The sequence below is a fragment of the Budorcas taxicolor genome, chromosome 15, assembly GCF_023091745.1.
Source record: "Budorcas taxicolor isolate Tak-1 chromosome 15, Takin1.1, whole genome shotgun sequence".
Taxonomy (NCBI): domain Eukaryota; kingdom Metazoa; phylum Chordata; class Mammalia; order Artiodactyla; family Bovidae; genus Budorcas; species Budorcas taxicolor.
Window position 1 is genome coordinate 44,578,543 of NC_068924.1, and position 20,788 is coordinate 44,599,330.

General features: G+C 43.9%; 1 protein-coding gene across 1 annotated transcript in view; it reads right to left on the reverse strand.

Moving 5' to 3' along the window:
* The window catches only part of OLFML1 (olfactomedin like 1), a 31,598-nt gene extending 11,492 nt beyond the window's left edge, over positions 1–20,106 (reverse strand). The window contains exons 1-2 of the mRNA XM_052652748.1: positions 19,872–20,106; positions 16,685–16,973 (exon numbers count right to left, since the gene is read on the reverse strand). Coding sequence (XP_052508708.1) covers positions 16,685–16,973; positions 19,872–20,000 — 418 coding nt within the window. The 5' untranslated portion in view covers positions 20,001–20,106. The remainder of the gene's footprint in view (positions 1–16,684; positions 16,974–19,871) is intronic.
* Positions 20,107–20,788: the final 682 nt, after the last annotated feature.

The window sequence follows — 20,788 nt, forward strand, 5'->3', positions numbered from 1 at the left end:
GCTTCATCCTGGTTGGCCTGGGTTATAGAGACCAAATCCCTAGGAAAGGTAGAGATGCCTGGGACAGCTGGGAACCTTAGAATAAATTTCAAATATCTCAACATGGCACTCAGGGTCCTTTGTCTGCATTGCAGGAGCAGCTAACAGAAGGATCCCCCTCCATGCTGAACTCTGAAGGCTATGAGCTGTGGTGTGGAAGAGAGAAGGGTGGGTTGTCCTGTTTACCAGAACCTATCTCTGCCAGGGCTCAGTATACCTTTCCTCAGTTTTACCAGCTGAATCTGTCTCATGTGAACGCTTTCCTCTTCCCACAAGCTCTGTGATGACAGATGATGAACGAACAGGGATTTAGGACTATACGTGATCACAGATACATTTAATGGGAAAGGGGTGGTCCCATGGGCCATGAGAGAAGCTCAGAAGCTGTTCCCTATTGTGGAACAAGTACAAAATTAATAAATTTATAAATTTATAAAATTAATAAATACCTACAAATACATGTAATATGCTTGGTACTGTGATTAGGTACTTCTTTGCTTATCTAGATCTTACAGTTCATCTAAGTGGTAGATATTTTAATCTCTATCTTCCAAGTTAAAAAAGCAAAGGTTTGGATAAGTAACCTGATAGATCACCCAATTAAGGGAGCCTCTGAGCTCAATCTGAGCTGGAAGGCAGGGCCAGCCAGGACACCCCTAGCCAGGACCGCCCCCCGCCAGCTCAAGGGACATGGTGGATGGGCTTGTGGACATGGTGGGAAGGGGTGGAGAATGAGTGAGCCTGAGTATGCCTAGAGAGGGAGAGATGAAGGCAATGGACTCCCTGGGGCCTATTAGCAGGGTGATAAGATATCTCTTCTGACCAGGGAGCTCCCAGCCTGCCCATTCCTCTTGGAGGAAAGTCAGCAGACTTGCAGCCAGCTATGAGGGACTATGGCTAAGAACAAGACACAATCCATGTCTCATCAGTGATAAAATAGTCATTTAAAATACAGCAGAAATGGGACTTTCCTGGTGGTCCACTGGTTAAGCTCCACACTCTATGCAGGGGGCCAGGGTTCGATCCCTGATCAGGGAACTAGATCCCACATGCCCAGCTAAACCTGCGTCCCACAACTAAGACCTGGCACAGCTAAATAAATGAATATTTTTTTAAATAATATAATACAGCAGTAATTAACACAAATATTCTTCTTCCTCCTTCTACTCCTCTTTGAAGAAATAGCAAAACAAGAGAGTGCTAGATGGTTTTGATCATGGAAACACAGTTCTGGGGAAGAAAGCACAGAATTTTCCACTGTGTGCTCTCTTCAGCTTTCTCCTGTCCCTTGTAGCTGGAACCTGGGACTGGGGGGGTCAGAGATCTCAGTGGTCTGAACTCCATTTGGTTCTCTATGTGACTCCCTAAAAGTCCCTTGGTCAATCTAGCCTTAGCTTTTCCACCTGTAAAATGAGAGGTTTAACCTGGATGTTGTACAGTTTATTCAGGTGAATATTCTATAATTTTTTCATAAATTTCTCTTCTTTTGGCATTTGGGGAGAATATACATCCAATGTTTGAGTAACAGGGAAAGTTAAAACTCCCTGCTGTGCCTCTCTTAGAAGAGATAATTAGCGGGAGTAAAAGGTTGAGGAAGGATACGAAATAAATTGAAAATCTTTGAGTCCAGCCAAGATGCAAATTATTTAACAGAGATACTGACATTTTGCAAACCAGAGAATGAAAATCTGTGATTTACCCCTCAGGCAGAACTGTAGACAAGCAATTAGGGTAGAATTTGGCCCAAGGCCTCAGAGTGAATTCATTTATAAATATCACTTATTTGAAAGTTCTTAATATTTTTCCCCTTACTTAATAGTAATACTCTCCAAACTTGGTAAGACTTTTCCCTCCATAAGGAGTGACTCAATCAGAGTTATATTTTAAAAACAGTGATATGGGACTTTCTGGTGGTCCAGTAGCTAAGACTTGGTACTCCTAATACAGGGGGCTGGGGTTTGATCCCTGGTCAGGGAACTAGATCCTACTTGCTATAACTAAAGATCCCACATGCTGCAACAAAGACCTGGCACAGCCAAATAAGTATTTAAAAATAAAAACTGCTGGTTATTAGTAGAGAATTAACTGGGGGTAGAGGTGGAGGAGAGGGGATACAGGGAGACAGGTGGAGAGTCTGAAAGCATAATCCAGATAAGAAAAATCTAAATAGTGATGGGAGTGAAAAAATGGGCACAGATTCAAGAAACAGAAAAAGAGAGGTCAGGTAACTGATGAGTTTGTGGGAACTGAGTGATAAGCCAGACTCAGGTTTGTGAGACAGGAGGGAAGGGGACAGAGCACAACCTTTAAAAGAATGACAGTGAGGACATGACAAAAACTGATCAGAGCTGACCAGCCCCAAGATGGTGTAAGATTTGACATCCACTAGGCCTTGACCCTCCTTATACGCTCCTTGTAATACATCAGCAAGCTAAATGGCACACCCACCTGTGCCATGACAGTGCTGAGGTCAACCAACAAAAGGGAACATTTTGACTTCCTGGGGCTTCTCTGGCGGTCCAGTGGTTAAGAATTTGCCTGCCAGTGCGGGTGACAAGGGCTCGGTGCCTAGTCTGGGGAGATGCCACATACTGCAAAGCCTGCTCTCTGAAGCCCACGAGTCACAACTACTGAGCCTGTGTGCTCCAGCTCCTGAAGCCCATGTGCTCAGAGCCTGGGGTTTGCAACAAGAGAAGCTGCTGCAATGGGAAATCTCCGCAGCACAACGAAGAGAGGTCCCCGCTCACCGCAACTAGAGAAAGCCTTCACACAGCAAGGAGGACCTAGTGCAACCAAAAGCAAATAGATTTGGACTCCTTCAACCACCTGAATTGTGCTCATGGTAATAAACATTTGTCAGTATCTAGCAAGTGACAGTTACATGGGGATGTCAAAAATGACAGCTCTCAGATGAGTAGTCAGTTATAATACTTCGAGCTATTTGGTGTGTCCTGGAAATTAGAGGCAGTAATGCTTTTTCCCCATATATATATATAACTTTTACGTTTTATTTTGTATTGGGGTATAGCTGATTAACAATGTTAATGTTGTGATAGTTTCAGGTAAACAGTGAAGGGACTCACCTATACATATAGATTTATTCATTCCCCTTGAAACTCCCCTACCATCCAGGAAGCCACATAACACTAAGGAGAGTTCCCTGTGCTATAGAGTAGGTCCTTGTTGGTTATCCATTTTAAATATAGCAGTGTGTACATGTTCATCCCAAACTCCCTAACTATCCCTTCCCTGCATCCATTCCCCCAGCAACCATAAGTTCATTCTCTGTGAGTCTGTTTCCCACAGAATACATTTTTGATATGTCAGCATAGGACCCAGGGTCCTTCAGCTGACCTCTTTTGTCACTTCCCCACCACACTGGACTTGCCATGGTCTCTCACAAGTTTGAGATTTTGCCTCTACTTTTCCTTAGCTCATCTTCGCTAACTTGGGATACATCTTCTTGTCCTTTAAAACAAAATCTCTGACTCTTGCAGAGCAGCTACTTGCTGTTTCTTGTGTGTCCAGAGCTTTCTGTGCAGTCCTCTTCCAGGGCAACTCTTGGGCTGAATGGAAACTGCCTACTCACTGTTTCCTTGCAAGGATTTTAGACAGAAGCTATGCTTTATTTGTCTTTTTATCCACAGGGCCTGGGAAAGTGAAAGTGAAAGTGAAGTCGTGTCCGACTCTTTGCGACCCTGTGGACTGTAGCCCACCAGGCTCCTCTGTCCACGGGATTTTTCGGGCAAGAATACTGGAATGGGTTGCCATTTCTTTGTCTAGGGAATCTTCCTGTCCCAAGGATTGAACCTGTCTGTGTCTCTTATGTCTTGTGCATTGGCAGGTAGGTTCTTAACCTCTAGCGCCACCTGGGAAGCCCAGCAAAACCACATCAAAGGTTTATCTAGGTTCTCAACTCTAAAAGTATTTCATGGCACCCAGTACAGAGCCCTGCCAGCTTCCTTTTATTGGTGATTAGCCACTGAGTCTGAGAAAGAAAACAGAGGATGCCTGGCTGTTGGTTTGTATGGCTATGTGCTGCTCAACAGAATGGAGTGTGAGGAGGCTGGGAAGACCTGTGAATAGGAGTGAGCGCACAGCTTCCACTGTGAGTCTCTATAGCTGGAGTTCAACACAGCCAACCTCCTTCACGTGTGTCCTTTCAGAAGAGGCCAGCTTTCCATAACCTCCTTACCTTAGCTGGTTTTCTTCTGTAGTATTTAACTTCTACCTGACATATGGTAAATTTTCATGCTAACATATTGTCATTTGACCCCCCTTATAGAATGTTACGGAGAAGGCAACGGCACCCTAATCCAGTACTCTTGCCTGGAATATCCCATGGACTGAGGAGCCTGGTAGGCTGCAGTCCATGGGGTCGCTAAGAGTTGGATACGACTGAGTGACTTCACTTTCACTTTTCATTTTCATGCATTGGAGAAGGAAATGGCAACCCACTCCAGTGTTCTTGCCTGGAGAATCCCGGGGGCTGGGGAGCCTGGTGGGCTGCCGTCTATGGGATCGCATGAGTCAGACACGACTGAAGGGACTTAGTGGCATAGAATGTTAGTTCTGTGAGGGCAGGGCTTTTTGCCTAATGTGCTATGTTTACTGCTAGATATCCTGTCTTAGTATCTGGCACTTACTACAATTTCTCTATTTTAATTGTGAATATGTTAAATATCAAGAGATGTTAACATACATCAACAAAAACTCTCTAGGGTCCTGAGTAATTTTTTTTTAAATGTAATGACTTTCTGAGATAAAAGTTTGAGAACTGTTGTCCTAGAGGATCCAGGCTGGTCAACACTCATGCACAAGTGAAGCACGGAACTGGGCAGTCCTCCAAGGAATTTCTGATCAAACAGCCTCTGTTTTGCATTAGTTATCTAACTGTTGCAACATCTTAAGCATTTTAAGTTTATAATTATGAACTTTTTGCTTTTATTTAATTTTTATTTAAAGACTAAGCTGAGTTTTGGTTTCTGCATAGTGGGTTATTATTTTTTTCCCTTTAATATTCTTACTTAAACTGAAAAGGATGAAAATTTTCTCAATGTCAAGGTGTGATACTGCCATCCTCCCATTTATCTAGCTAGAAAACAGAATCATTTTGACATTTTGCCATGAATTCCTCCTATGCAATCAATCATACTGATGCTGTTCTCTCCTTTCTCAAAGTAGGCTGGTGTAGCACTTGCTGACTTCATCCTAAACTTTGCAGCAGCCCTCTGCAGGTTCTTCAGCCTCCCCTCAGTCACACTAATGCTCCGTCCATTGCCTCATATAGATATTTGCACACTTAAAAACTCATCTTGATGACTGCCTCTTTCCAAAACAGCAAGACCAAAAGTCTCATATGGATGTTATTAGAGGTTCTATTGGAAGGATGGGCTCCAGAGCCAGACTTGAACTTGCTTTGGCAAAAAAAAACTTAGTGAAAGCAACCAGATCTTGGTATGCGTGTGCCCTCTCCCTCAGACATCTTCCTCAACCATGAGAACAAGCCCAGGTTCGTCTCCAAAAGATCAGATGCCACATGGAGAAGAGCCAAGCCACTGCAGCTGAGGCCTTCCTTAGCCGGTCACCGCCTGGGGAACATGCCACTAACTGTGGATGCACGAGGGAGTCTGCTGAGAACAGCTAAGACTGGCCCACGCTGACAGAACTGCCCAGCCACCCCGTGCACTCCTGGGAACTAATCAATGATTGTTTTAATCCACTAAGTTTCAAAGTGGTTTGTCATATAGCACTGTGTGGCAGATACCTGGTGTAGGGTAAGGGTAAGGGAACTGTGAGCAGACAGGGAAACTGAGATGAATCTAGGGGGTGGTGCTTAGTCTTCAACATAGCAAGAAACTCTGAGTCACAGTTTCATCATCTGAATAGAAGTCATAATAGTATCTGCCTAGCTGAGTTGTCATGGGTATTGGACAACATACCAGACAAAAGAGGCTTAATGGGATCCCTGGTAAATAGTTGCTTCCACTTTCCAATAAACTGCTCCTCAAAGTCAGAAAATACTGAACCCTACTCTGTGCCAGGTACTGTGTTAGACTTGGGGAAAGAGCATGAACAGTGTAGAGATGCATGGAGTATACTTTAGTATACTATATGAAAGTAAGCTTTCAGAATAGCAGGTTCAACATAGCATAGAGAATCAGGTAGATGGAGATAGACAGTATCGGGACAAGACTAAGCTGAAAATGTTCAAAGCTGCTGTGTTCAAAACTTATGGTTACCAAAGGGGGAAGGGAGGAAGAGACAAATTAGGAATTTGGGATTAATAGATATGACAGTAATATATGTATTAAATAAAAAAACAAGGACTTACTCTATAGCACAGGGAACTATATTCTATATCTTGTAATAACCTATAATGAAAAATAATCTGAAAAAGAATATATACATATAACCAAATTTTTATATGCATAAAACTGAATCACTTTTCTGAAACACTGTGAATCACCTATACGTCAATAAAAAAATAATTTTTAAAAAAACTAATAAAAAAGGTGCTGTGTTCAATTGTTGGCTTGTTATCTACTTTTATAAACCAGTAAATACAATAGATACAGTATATACTATGTCTGTAGTTTTTATTTAATCAGCAGATATCATTTTCAGAGAGAATAACAAAACAAATTATTTAAAGTTAGATTGGGGTAAGTTGTAAAAGACTTAATGTTATTTTATGGGGTTTGCTTTACCCTGTAGGTTGTAGTTGCCTTGAAAGATGATAAAGCAATGATAACCCTGGTAGCAATACAAGATGAAATCCTGGAACAGGAAGATCAGTTAGGAGTCTTGTACAATAATCAGGACTAGAGACGATGAGAGAGCAGGGTAGAGGTAAAGAGTAAAGTTGAGGGATATTCAGAAGGAAGAATGTATTGGATACGGTGACTTATCAGATGAGGCCCAAAGGAATGCACCTGAGATTTCTACCACAGGAGTGTGTGGTGGGGCTCTTCTGTTAACTGAGCAAACAGTGGGGAAAGCAAAGGAATTTCATTGGTTAAAAATAAGTGAAGGAAAGGCAGGGAATTAAAAACCAAGGGTTAGAGGGAGCGGGAAATTGACCCTTCTTGGCCAGGATTTGAAAGAATGATTTAAAGCAATTTGTTTATGAGTGAAGTGAAGTCGCTCAGTCATGTCTGACTCTTTGCGACCCCATGGACTGTAGCCTACCAGGATTGTCCGTCCATGGGATTTTCCAGGCAAGAGTACTGGAGTGGATTGCCATTGTTTATGAGTAGGAATCATCAAATAATGACCAAGAGGTGTGACGTGGTGTTCATGCATGTCCCACAATAATAAGGCCCCTTGTTAATGCCCCTAATAATGCCCCTAAAGAAAGGCATTTAGACTCAGAGCAGAGGGCTTCTACTTGAGGACCTCTGTGACAGCCCTGAAGATGGCCTGCCTGGCTCCAGTCTCTCCCTCTTATGAGCACCCAAACTCCCCTACTGCCAGACCATTCTGAACACTGGGGCCAGAATGATCTTCCAAAAACACCTACCTGAGCCGGGACACTCCCATGCTTACATAGGAGTAAGCAAAACAGCACGGTGGGAACGGTTAGTATGTGTAGGAGTCAGCCTGTCTTTGTTTGAATCCTCCTCTGGGATTAGCTCCTCACAATTCACATGATTTAGTTATGCAGTGCCCTGATTTCCATATCTATAAAATGAAGACTAATTCTAATACTTATCACATAGGTTTGTTGTGAGAATTACCTGATGTAATCCAATAAGACTCCTTTAAATACTTAAAGATTACAAGGTACATCATAAGCACTCAATGACTATTAACTACTATTATTCATTGTATTTCCATTCTCCACAGCTAGAAGGTGAAGAGGCTCAGTACAAAGGAGTTTAGCTTTTGTCTGTTTCTTTCATCTCTTCTCTACGACTTCCCCCTACACCAGACTTCTGCAGAACACTAAGCCCGATTAGGCCTATGTACCTCCATATGCTGGTCATTTGCTTGAAGTGCCCTCTACTCTCTTCTCCATTTAATTAGTTCTTTTCCAACATTAAAACTCAGCTTGAGACTTCCCTGGTGGTCCAGTGGTTAAGAATCTGCCTTGCAATGCAGGGGATGCAAGTTCAATCCCTGGTCAAGGAATTAAGATCCCACATGCCGCAGAGCAACTAAGCCCTTGCCTTGCGACTGTTGGGTCCACACACTAATGCCTGCCCTATGCTTCTGTGACACCCTCCATCAGAGCAGCCATCACCCCATCTTTTATTCTGGGTTTGTTTAGGTGGTTTCCCTACTAGGCTCCAAGCCTCTTGAGGACAAGAATGTTATCCTAGGCAAAGTTCCATCTCAAATGCCTGGCATAATGCCAACATATTCCTCAAATTCAGTTAGACTTCTGTTGAGTGAATGAATAAATGAATGAGTCATAGAGAGAATGAATGGGGAGGTTCACTCTACCTGGAGCCAAAAGCCATCAGCTGAAACAACTTAAGGATTCCCTGGTAGTCTAGTGGGTAAGACTCTGTGCTTCCAATGTGAGATCAAATCCAGGTTCGACCCCTAGTCAGGGAGCTAAGATCCCATGTGCTGCAACTAAGGGTTTCCATGCCGAAACTAAGAAACCTGCGTGTCCCAGCAAAGACTGAAGATGCTGTGTCCTGTAGCTAAGACCTGGCACAGCCAAATAAATAATAAGTAAATATTTTAAAAAAAAATTGGGGGACCTTCTTTTAATACCTATGTGATGGTCCTAATGGTATCCTCATAGATCACAGGCCTTCCAGTTGGATACACAAGAAATACACTGGCCTTTTTGAATGCAGCACAGTGACCTATGGGACTCTCCAGTAGGCAGCACAGAATAAGCTGGATGTACACTGCCCAGGTACTGAGCATTGCTGGTATTTGGTATTGCTGCCCAGGATTTGTGAATGCAGCTTCTGTGTGTGTGTATATGTGTGCACATACACATACACACAAACACAAGTACTCTCATACTCTCTTGCACTTACACCTGTGTATACAGCTTTGTGGGAGATATTCTTCTCTGATACAATTTAAGAGCTATACATCTCTTAATGTTTTGTTCCACTCATCACAAACTAATGGACCTGGGGAGTTGGCTCACAAATACGTTTTATTTGGCTTCCAGTGGGATTTTTGCTTGTTTGTTTTATTTTGTTTGATTTTTAACGGTTTTGAATGTGAGGCACTCAAAGGTATACTACCTGAGTGGATCCCAGAGGCATGTGAATTTGCAGCAATACACTTTTTTCTGAAACATGATCTAACAAAAGATATGAGTTATTTACTTAAGTAGGGAGAGAGTTATTGGAGGTTATTTGCAAGCACCCTTGCAAATAAAGGAGCTGGACTAAAACAGGAAATAAAATAATGCTATAATGACTTGTTTTGACTGCCTCAAGAATTTTTCTTTATAAGCTGTTTACAAGTTAAAAAGAGGTTAATATTATTCTGATTCACACAAGAATGCAGCCTGTGGAATCTGCCAAAGACTGTTAGTTAAATTCTTAATTTGGGCATCTGAGCCACTGGTGCTTTGCCATAAGTTGCCAAGTGCAGCAAAATTTTTTTTTTTACTTATAGCAATTCTAATACCAAAGACTTGGAGTGACTTTATAAGTTAAATTGTATTCAGGTAACTTTCACTCACTGCATTCTAAATTGTGTGTTAGATAGAAAAGGAGAGGAGGAAAAAAAGAAAGAGAAAGAAGAGAGTCTATATGGGTTAGAGTTAAGATTCTAAGAATTTTACCTTATCCCCAAACATTCCTGGAATTGTGGGCCTCACATGAACATCATTTGAGGATTACTTCTAAATAAAGGCTAAAGACTGGAGGACACCTCTAGAAAAAAAAAGGCTTAATTACAGAGCAACTCTACCTTATTTACTATCCCTAGCATCCCATTTAGACTGATGGTTGAAATTTCTTAGGAAATCTCCTAAGATACAGTGTTGAACTTTCCAAGAAAGTTATGATATCCTATCTTTCTAAGGTTTTCAAAGACACTCTCTGAGACGGCACGTATGTATGAATGAAACTCTTAATGTGACCTCTAGTGACCCTCCCTAGCCCATAATCCCGTATTTGGCTTCACAAGGGTTCCGACTTGGGTCTTAAGAATTCCTGTGGAAGTTCCAGAGTTGGCACAGTTGCAGCAGCCAGCATTAGAAGACAGGAAGAGAGGAGCCTTTTGGGAAGAACATGGGTAGAGGAAACAGCACCAGCTGGGATGCACAGAATTCTAAGGTTCCCACCTCCACGGTCATGCCCTACAAACTTCCTCCCCTTGAGTGAGGGCAGCACCTGTGAATACGATAGTTCTGCTTGACTAGACAAAACTAAGGAAATTCTGTAGATGTAATTAAGGTCCCAGGGGCTTCCCTGGTGGTGCTGTGGTTAAGAATCTGCCTTTCACTGCAGGGGATGTAGATTTGATTCCTGGTCAGAGAACTAAAATCCCACATGTCTCAGGGCAACCATGCCTGCATGGTGCAACTAGAGAACCCGTGTGCCACAGACTGCAGAGCCCAGGCACTGCGACTCCCGAGCCCACATGCTCCAGAGCCCATGTTCCACATCAGAAGCCTATGCGCTGCAACTGAAGCAAAAGCCCCAGCGCCACAGCGAAGACTCAGTGCAGCCAAAAAATATTAAAGGTCCCAAATCAGTTGACTTCGAGTTAATCAAAAGGAAGATGATTATAGGTGGGCTTGACCTAAAGCAGGTAAAAAACAGGGGCTGAGCACTTCACAAAGAGAAGCACTCTCCTCCCGGTCTTGAAGGAGCAATAACCACATTGTGCGCTGCCTTTGGAGAGGCGCAGCTTCTTGAAGCTGAGGGCCTTCATCCTACAATCACAGGAAGGGCAATTCTGTCAACATCAGTGAGCTCGGAAGAGGGACCCGAGCTCAAGGTGAGAATGTAGGCCAGGTAACACCTTGACTGTACCCTCGAGAGACTGTTGAATGGAATGTCCAGATAAGCTGTACCTGGACTCCTGAATCCACAGAAACTCGAAGACAATAAATGTATACTATTTAAAACTGCTAAAGTTGTGGTAATTTGTTACACAGTATTAGCATAACTAACATAGGCAAAGCTACTAAGAGAAACGGCCCAAGCAATGGGGGAGGGGACAATATGTAAAACACAAACAGTGCATGGAAGGGGAAAACGCTGGCACCCCAAAGTCCATCCCTGGGCACAGAGCCTCTGCAAACAGTAGGCCAGAGCACTAACCACACAGTTGGGATTGTTTACATCTTTCCCTAAACCAAGCTCTGAGGGGCGCCGCCATCAGCATCTCTTCTACAGACAATGTTTACAGACTGCTCCTCGGCAGGTCCTGACCCTGGATCTGTGAGTACAGCAATGAAGACGTCAGATATGTGCACAGTCTGGTTGAGGTGTCAAATACACACAGGTGTGTGTAGCTGAGTGTTAGTGCTGCCTCAGAAGACTGAACGACCTGCTCTAGGAGCACTAGGGGCCAACCCGCCTGGTGGGGGCCCCAGAAATGTTCTTGGAGAATCCACAGAAATTTTGAGTCATGAAGGGTGGGCAGAAAAAATTATATATATATTATATGTATAATATATATATATATAATTATTATATATATTAGAGTGGCTTCCCCACCAGGGCTCCCCTGGGGGCTCAGACAGTAAAGAATCTGCCAGCACTGCAGGAGACCCAGGTTCAATCCCTGGGTCGAGGAAATCCCCTGGAGAAGGGAATGGCTATCCTATATACGAAAGTGAAAAGTCAAAGTGAAGTTGCTCAGTCATGTCCGACTCTTCGCGATCCCATGGACTGCAGCCTACCAGGCTCCTCCATCCATGGGATTTTCCAGCCAAGAGTACTGGAGTGGGGTGCCATTGCCTTCTCCAACCCTATATATATATATGTACAAAAATTGCTACTGCATGTGGGTGAGTTATGGGGGAAGAAGAGGGACATCAGTTCAGGCCACTTTGTGATGGGCCTTCCCCATCTAAAATGCTGCCATTTGAGGGGATTTTTTGTTGCCGATGATAATTGATGACAAACAACAAAAACAGTCTACACCGAGGAGTGAGATCATGTGTGTATTTTGGGAAGATGCATGTAACAGCAGACGGCAGCAGGAGGTAAGACCAGAGGCAAGAGACGCAGTGAGAAAGCCAGCGCAGGGTACAGGTGTGTTTCCGCTTGCTCCTTTGTCCCTGCTATCAGCACAGGGCCCACCGAAGAGTAGGGGCAAAAAGTGCTTATTGAATCATAAACAGACAGATCATCAAAAGAGGGCTCCCAAGGCAATGGGCATGGCTGCAGCAATTCCTAAAAAGTTGAAAGAGTTTTCACTCACCATGGAGCTGAGAGAGGGGATATTTTAGGCATCCAGGGTGTGAGGGATGAGGCAAAGGACAAGGGTTATAAAAACAGAAAGTCCAGACTCAGGACCTCTGTTGAGCTCTAGGTGGAGTAGAAAGGGGCCACCTCAAGGTCTGAGGGGTTTAGAGTGTCTCCGGGATCCAATCCAGCACCACGATTCAGGCTTGGGGTCCTCCCTGACCCTTGGCATGAAAGTTCAGGCACATTCTAGCTCAGGCTACATTAGCAGCCACTCTTCCCTCCTGGTCAGCTTTTTAGGGAGCTGTTCATTTTCCACTGGCTCATCCTTACCCTTTCGCCTAATCCCTCGACCCATGTTTACCCTCAGCTGTTCCCTTTCAGAGTATTCCCAGATGGTGCTAGTGGTAAACAACCTGTGTGCCAATGCAGGAGATTTAAGAGACGCAGGTTTGATCCCTGAGCTGGGAAGATCCCCTGGAGGATGAAATGGCAACCCACTCCAGTATTCTTGCCTGGAGAATCCCATGGACAGAGGAGCCTGGAAGACTATATTCCATAGAGTCACAGAGGTGGACCTGACTGAAGTGACTTAGCATGCATGCACGCTTCTTCTCAGAAGGAGGAGGTTCATCTCAAGACAAGGCTGAAAAGGACACTCACTTGACCAGCTTGACCAAGTGCTTCTTCTTGTAGATAAGGCAGTCTCCTCTCTGTCTTCTGACTCACAGATAAGATGTTCTTTTTTCTATCAAAACCTAATAACTCCTCTGCCCATGTGAACAATCCCTCTGCCCATTCATTCATTTGTTCACTTAGTTGCTCACTGACAAATATTTGTTGAACATAGACACTATCCTAGGCTCTGGGACTCAACACTGAATGTGAAACACAGGATCCAGGCTCTTATATGAGATGGGGAGGCATAAAATGAACAGCAAGCATATAAATGAACTAGAAGACCTCAGAGTAAAAAGTGCTCCAGGGAAAAAACCCCCAAAAGAGTGAAGTAGTAAGTGCTCCAAAATGTCTCCTGGGTTTCCTATCTCAACATATTTCAGACCAACCACCCAATGGCCTAAGCTCCAAATCTAGGAAGCATCTTGGACTTACCCTTCTCACTTATTTTTCACATTCAATTATCAGTCACAAATCCATGCATATGCCGACATTCAATGACGCTCCAACCCATCTGTCCTTCTCCACCCCACTGACACTTCATGCCGAGACGATCACTTGTTGCCCATTTGCTGCAGCATTGCCCTGATTAGTGTCCTCTCTCTAGTCTTGCCCTGTTCCTGCCTCTCATGGCTCTGCTTACAATTGCTCAATAGTGGAGGGAGGCTTAAGAGGGAGGGCATATATATATATATATATATATATATATATATATATATAAACACATATATGTATATACACATATACATACATATAGGACAGAAATGGTATGGACATAGCAGAAACAGAAGATATTAAGAAGAGGTGGCAAGAATACACAAAAGAACTGTACAAAACAGATCTTCAGGACCCAGATAATCATGATGGTATGACCACTCACACCTAGAGCCAGACATCTTGGAATGTGAAGTCAAGTGGGCCTTAGGAAGCATCGCTATGAACAAAGCTAGTGGAGGTGATGGAATACCAGTTGAGCTATTTCAAATCCTGAAAGACAATGCTGTGAAAGTGCTACACTCAATATGCCAGCAAATTTGGAAAACTCAGCAGTGGCCACAGGATTGGAAAAGGTCAGTTTTCATTCCAATCCCAAAGAAAGACAATGCCAAAGAATGCTCAAACTACCACACAATTGCACTCATCTCACACACTAGTAAAGTAATGCTCAAAATTCTCCAAGCCAGGCTTCAGCAATACGTGAACCGTGAACTTCCAGATGTTCAAGCTGGTTTTAGAAAAGGCAGAGGAACCAGAGATCAAATTGCCAACATCCATTGGATTACTGAAAAAGCAAGAGTTCCAGAAAAACATCTACTTCTGCCTTATTGACTATGCCAAAGCCTTTGACTGTGTGGATCACAATAAACTGTGGAACATTCTGAAAGAGATGGGAATACCAGACCACCTGACCTGCCTCTTGAGAAATCTGTGTGCAGGTCAGGAAGCAACAGTTAGAACTGGACATGGAACAACAGACTGGTTCCAAATTGGGAAAAGAGCACATCAAGGCTGTATATTGTCACCCTGCTTATTTAACTTATATGCAGATCATGAGAAACACTAGGCTGGATGAAGCCCAAGCTGGAATCAAGATTGCTGGAAGAAATACCAAAAACTTCAGATATGCAGATGACCATCCTTATGGCAGAAAGCAAAGAACTAAAAAGCCTCTTCATGAGTGTGAAAGTGGAGAGTGGAAAAAGTTGGCTTAAAGCTCAACATTTAGAAAACTAAGATCATGGCACCTGGTCCCATCACTTCATGGGCAATAGATGGGGAAACAGTGGAAACAATGACAGATTTTTTGGGAGGGGGAGGGTTACAAAATCACTGCAGATGGTGACTGCAGCCATGAAATTAAAAGACGCTTACTCCTTGGAAGGAAAGTTATGATGAACCTAGATAGCATATTGAAAAGCAGGGACATTTCTTTGCCAACAAAGGTCCGTCTAGTCAAGGCTATAGTTTTTCCAGTGGTCATGTATGGATGAGAGAGCTGGACTATAAAGAAAGCTGTGCACCGAAGAATTGACGCTTTTGAACTGTGGTTTTGGAGAAGACTCTTGAGAGTCCCTTGGACTGCAAGAAGATCCAACCAGTCCATCCTAAAGGAAATCAGTCCTGAATATTCATTGGAAGGACTGATGCTGAAGCTGAAATTCCAATAGGTTAGCCACCTGATGCAAAGAATTGACTCATTTGAAAAGACTCTGATGCTGGGAAAGAGTCTCCACCTGGGAGGAGAAGGGGACGACAGAGGATGAGGTGGTTGGATGGCATCACCAACTCAATGGACATGAGTTTGAGTAAACTCCGGGAGTTGGTGATGGACAGGGAGGCCTGGAGTGCTTCAGTCCATGGGGTCTCAAAGAGTCGGACATGACTGAACGACTGAAATGAACTGAACAGAACATATAGCTGATTCTCTCATGTTGTACACTAGAAACCAAGACAACATTGTAAAGCAATTGAACTCCAATAATAAAATTTTTTAGAAAAAGAAAAGAAAATCTTAAACAGCCCTCAAAATTGTTCAATGGTTCTCAATAGTTTCTTTAGTCAAGTTCAACCCTCTGGACTTAGCAAGCAAGGCCTTTCACTATCTGGGTGCTACTGACCCTTCAGCCTTGCTCCCCGGCACTCTCCTGCCCCACACAGCTTCCACTCAGCCGTCCCTGCAGATCTATGTGTGGAAGTGCTACTTGCTTTGGATCTGTTGCCACTCTTGCTTGACGCGGCCTCTGCTCATCTTTCTCTAACTACTGTGTTCATAACTCAGATCAGAAGTCACCTCATTTTGGAAGATCTTTCTTATAAATGACCAAAGGAGCTTTTACAAGGATTACATGGAAAAGATACATGAAACGCTTGGCCTAAAGATGGCATTCAGCTGCTTATATCTTGTTTACCTGATGGAATGTTCTCATATTTGGGGCAGGCATAGTTAGCACATAAAGTTTTCCTATTTTCATTGAAACCATCTCAGAAAACAGCCTCTGAGGCACGGACTTGTCTCCCTCATTGTTTTTAATGAGATGGACTCATGCACAGGAAATTTTCCTTCTCATTTATGTTTTTGTTGCTTGATACTCGTTATTATCATTTGAGCTCCTAATCCTTATTCTTAATGGCCTGGAAGTGATTCTGATGGATCCTAAGATTGGAGACAAATATCTTGAGTATATCAGCATCCCAACAGCACAAACAATAATAATTCACAGTAGTCCTTGGCCCTGAGGATTGGCTGTTGCCATTTCCAATTTTATATTGCTTCTTGGCACACTCTCCCAGCTCCCAGGGCCCTGAGAGAATCCACCCACCTGCCACTCTCCATGGAAGTATGGGACCACACACCTCTACCAAACTAAGCCCTTCCCTGGGTTGACTTCTGACACCATCGCCCTGAGCTTCTATGGAGGTTTTAGGAACTCTCTGGAAACGGGAAAGCCGCTTTCTGAGAATACATTTTCCTTTGGATACCTGTTCCTTGATAAGATTTCTCTCCCAGCACGTGCCCACAAGAGCACACACCCAGTTCTTACTTGGTCAGTCTCCCTACCTGTGTGAGGTCTGTGTTCTGAAAGTCCCCAGAAGGGGCGGTAAAGATGTAGTTCTCTTACTTGCGTTTAGTAGCGTCCGGACCCTCTGCTCTTCCTCGGCTTCTTGGACCAGCTTCTCTGCCAGCGCCTTGTCCTCTGACTCTACACACGCGTCGGCCTCCCGCAGGTACTCCAGGTAGTCGAGCTCCCGCTGGGCGCGCTCCACTCTCAGTGCCAGGTTGTGTACTGCACTCTTGTACTCACTTGTGTAGGTGTGACATCGTCCCAACATAACGGATATGTTTTTCGAGAACTCTTGGAAATCTTGAATGTACGCTCTTGTTGCTTGGGTACATTTCTGCAGTCCTTGCTTCAGTCAGAAAATAAATTCTCAAATTATTTCCAGTTATTTAAATTGCCCAAGTAATGTCAATAGCTCTTATTAATAGAAATAGACTTTTAAAATACAAACAGTTAAAAGGGGGTGAAATTAAAAAAAAATCACCCATAATTCCTTAACTCAAAGAACTATTGACACTTTAGTGTACAAATCTTTAGGTTTTCCTATGCATTTAGTCATACACATATAAACATATGTTAATGTGATTTTGCTACATGTGTGTTGTATAACATTTTAAATTTGCTGATATATTGTGAACATATTTCAAAACCAATTAATATATATTTAGGTCACTTGGAGTCGGACACGACTGAGCGACTTCACTTTCACTTTTCACTTTCATGCACTGGAGAAAGAAATGGCAACCCACTCCAGTGTTCTTGCCTGGAGAATCCCAGGGACGGGGGAGCCTGGTGGGCTGCCGTCTCTGGGGTCGCACAGAGTCGGACAAGACTGAAGCAACTTAGCAGCAGCAGCATACCATAATTTTAATAACACAATTCCATTTAATTGATACCCCATTATCTATTTCATTAGATTCTTTCTAATGAACATTTGGGCTTCCCTGGTGGCTCATATGGTAAAGAATCTGCCTGCAATATGGGAGACCTGGGTTTGATCCCTGGGATGGGAAGATCCCCTAGAGAAGGAAATGGCAACCCACTCTAGTATTCTTGCCTGGAGGATCCCATGGACAGAGGAGCCTGGTGAGCTACAGTCCATGGGGTCGCAGAGTCAGACGTGACTGGGTGACTGACATACACATAAACATAATGGACATTTACATAGTTTTCAATGATCCACCACTCAAACATGGTGAAGAAAATCTTTATCTTTACGTATTTATACTTCTCTGATTATTTTCTCAGGATACATTTCCAGATGTAAGCTCCACCCCCAGCACCTGCTCAGCACCTGGCACATAGTCACACTTAATATGAACTTACTGAATAAAAGAATAAGTTAAGGGGCCTTCCCTGGTGGTCCAGTGGTTAGGAGTCTGCCTGCCATTGCAGGGACACAGGTTCAATCCCTGGTCCAGGAAGATTCCACATGCCGTGGAGAAACTACACCCGTGTGCCACAACTACTGAGCCTGCTCGCCAGGGCCCTGGAGCCGCAACTACTGAGCCCACATGCTGCAAGTACTGAGGACTGCTCACTTTGAGCCTGGCTCTACAAGAGAAGCCACCACAATGAGAAGCCTGAGCATGGCAATGAAGAGTGGTCCCCACTCGCTGCAACTAGAGAAAAGCCGTGCAAAGCAACAAATATCCAGCAGCCAAAAAGAATTAACTTAAAAAAATATTTTTTATAAAGGAATAAGTGAATGAAGGATGGAAATGGGATGGGTTTCTGGGTCAGGATGTATACTTAAAGACCATTTGGTGGTTTACCAAAATGCTCTCCACAAAAGCTGTAAAAACATATACTTCGAACAGCAGGATGTAAGACTGTTCACTGAAGAATGAAAGAGAGATTGAGAGAGAGGTGTGTGAGAGGGAGAGAGAGAGAAACAGAGATAGAAACAGAGAGGATGAGAGGGAAAGAGAGAGAGAAGAGAGAAATTGTCTACATCTATCCTCTTTTATTCTTACCCCACCCCCACCCCACACAAACCCCATGTTTGCCTGGCCAACAGTGGAGCCACCTGGGCCTTGGCTTCCTACTAAGGTCACCAAAGTCAGGGTGGGAAGTCCTACAAAAATCATACCCTCTTCTTTTCAGTCCACCTTCATAGCTATGAAAGTATCCATCTGTACTCAATACCCTCATCTGCAGGCAGACTCAAGTCTTGTGGAAAGCTTGCAGGGATGAGACTCGCCCTGAATCCCAAGGCGGGTCTGCGGTAAATGAAGAGGGACCACAGTTGAGCATAATTCTAGCACACGGGAGAAAGTGAGATCGGGACGGTCTCTGAGGAGAGAACCAGTGAGGCAGCAGCAAGAGGCCATTGGCCTGGGAACATTCCATCTGTGGTTCCCAGGCCTTGGCTCACCGGACCTCAGAAACCCAGTGCAGCCTGCTCTGAGGAAGTGTTCTACCCTGACTGCAACCAAATAGTTTGGACTTAAAGAGTTTTCAGGAATATAGAAACTAAATACCTTTCAGAGAAGGAAAATAATTTATCAAAATGTAGCTTGTACAAAAGCAAGGCAGGACATAAGAAATAGCTGATGTCAATGCCAGGGTGTGTTAAAGGTTAGGACAGCGGGTTACATTTGCCCCAGGGAGTCTGTCCCTGCTGCAAAAATGTTGGGTTTTGCACATTTTAATGAAGTGGCAGCTACAACGCTTGGGAAAAAGGCCCCGAAACTTCCTCTCTGCTTAACACTGCTGAATCCTGCTCATTTCTAAAACCAAATCTAGTTCAGCAAAAGAAGCACAAGCTTCTCAGTAAGCCAATATCATGACTATTTACAGTGACCTAAAGTCTCACCATTAAAAGACACAAAGAAAACGAAAATGTGCTATCCTCCTGATATAGTAAAACATGAAGAAAATGTGACCAAAATGTTTAATTTTCCTATTTAAAAACTGAGCAATTGAATAATAACATTTTAGACATTTACCACCATGCCAGGCAAGGTTCTAAGTAGGAATTAATTCATTAAATCTTCTGAATATTAGTAAGAGGTAAATTCTATTAATGGCCCCATTTTACAAATGAGAGAAACTGCCAAATCAGGCAACAGAGGAAAGCCCTGCTCAAGAAACCACTAGACAATGAAAAATATTCAGTGTACCCTTAGCAATCTTATCATTCACTATCTGGAGAAACACATCCCAGTAGGTAGGGAAGCGTGGGTAAGATAAAGTGACTTCTGGGAGGCAGGTTCCCTGGGTCAGGGGCATGGATGCCACCTACCTCCAAGACTTGAAAGCGCTGATAGATATAGTGCACCATGGCCGGGTCCTGGGCATGTGGCGGTGGGGGCAGGAAGGCCATGAAGACCAGAGCCCTGAAAATGCAAGCTCGCCTAAGAGCCAGCATCATCCTGCAAACCACCCAGGGCGGAAATCTCTTCTGCTGCTGCTTCTCAAAGAAGACTCAAGGATCGGTGGTGGTCTCCTGCTTTTTAGCCGCTGCTAAGAAAATTCTCCAAAAACAGCCGGACAGCAAACTCTGCTAGTTACTTCCTCTGATGCGTGATCTCACTTTGCAAACTGGTGATCAAGTCCAGCTGTTGGCAAGTCCGTCCCCGGAGGCCTTGCAGGCCAACTCGGGGTAGAGAGTTCCCTGGGTCCAGCATCTGCTGCCATCACCTTTGACACATGGGGACCCTCTGCAGATAGTGGCTGCCCCCTCTTCAGGCATGGGTGAGTGTGCATGGGGTGGGGAGGGGGCCGAGAGGATTTCTCCCCTCTCCCCCGCTCTTTTCTTTTTACTTTTGCTTTCCTCCTCCCTAGAGAACTGTGCAGTCCAATCACAGCCCTGACCCCATACACACCACCCCCAACTTCTCAGAGCTGGACTCTCCTTTTAGTTTCTGGCCAAAATTCCCGAGATCCTTTTCCCAGAAATCCTGTTGGGAGACCCCACCCCGCCTCCAGACTCTTTGCATTCCTGCAGTTCTTAAAGGCACAGCAAGGGAAAAAAATGAAAGCTCTCTTACACGTCTGTCTTCAAGCAGGCAGGGCACAGGCCCCATTGCCCCTTGGGGAAGAGAGCTCCAATGAGCCACAGGCCTAGGCACCCAGGGAGATAGCTGAGGAACCTGAAATTCAAGCTCAGAAGATTTTCATTAAGAACCAAACAATTACTGATACAGGGGCACTTTCAGA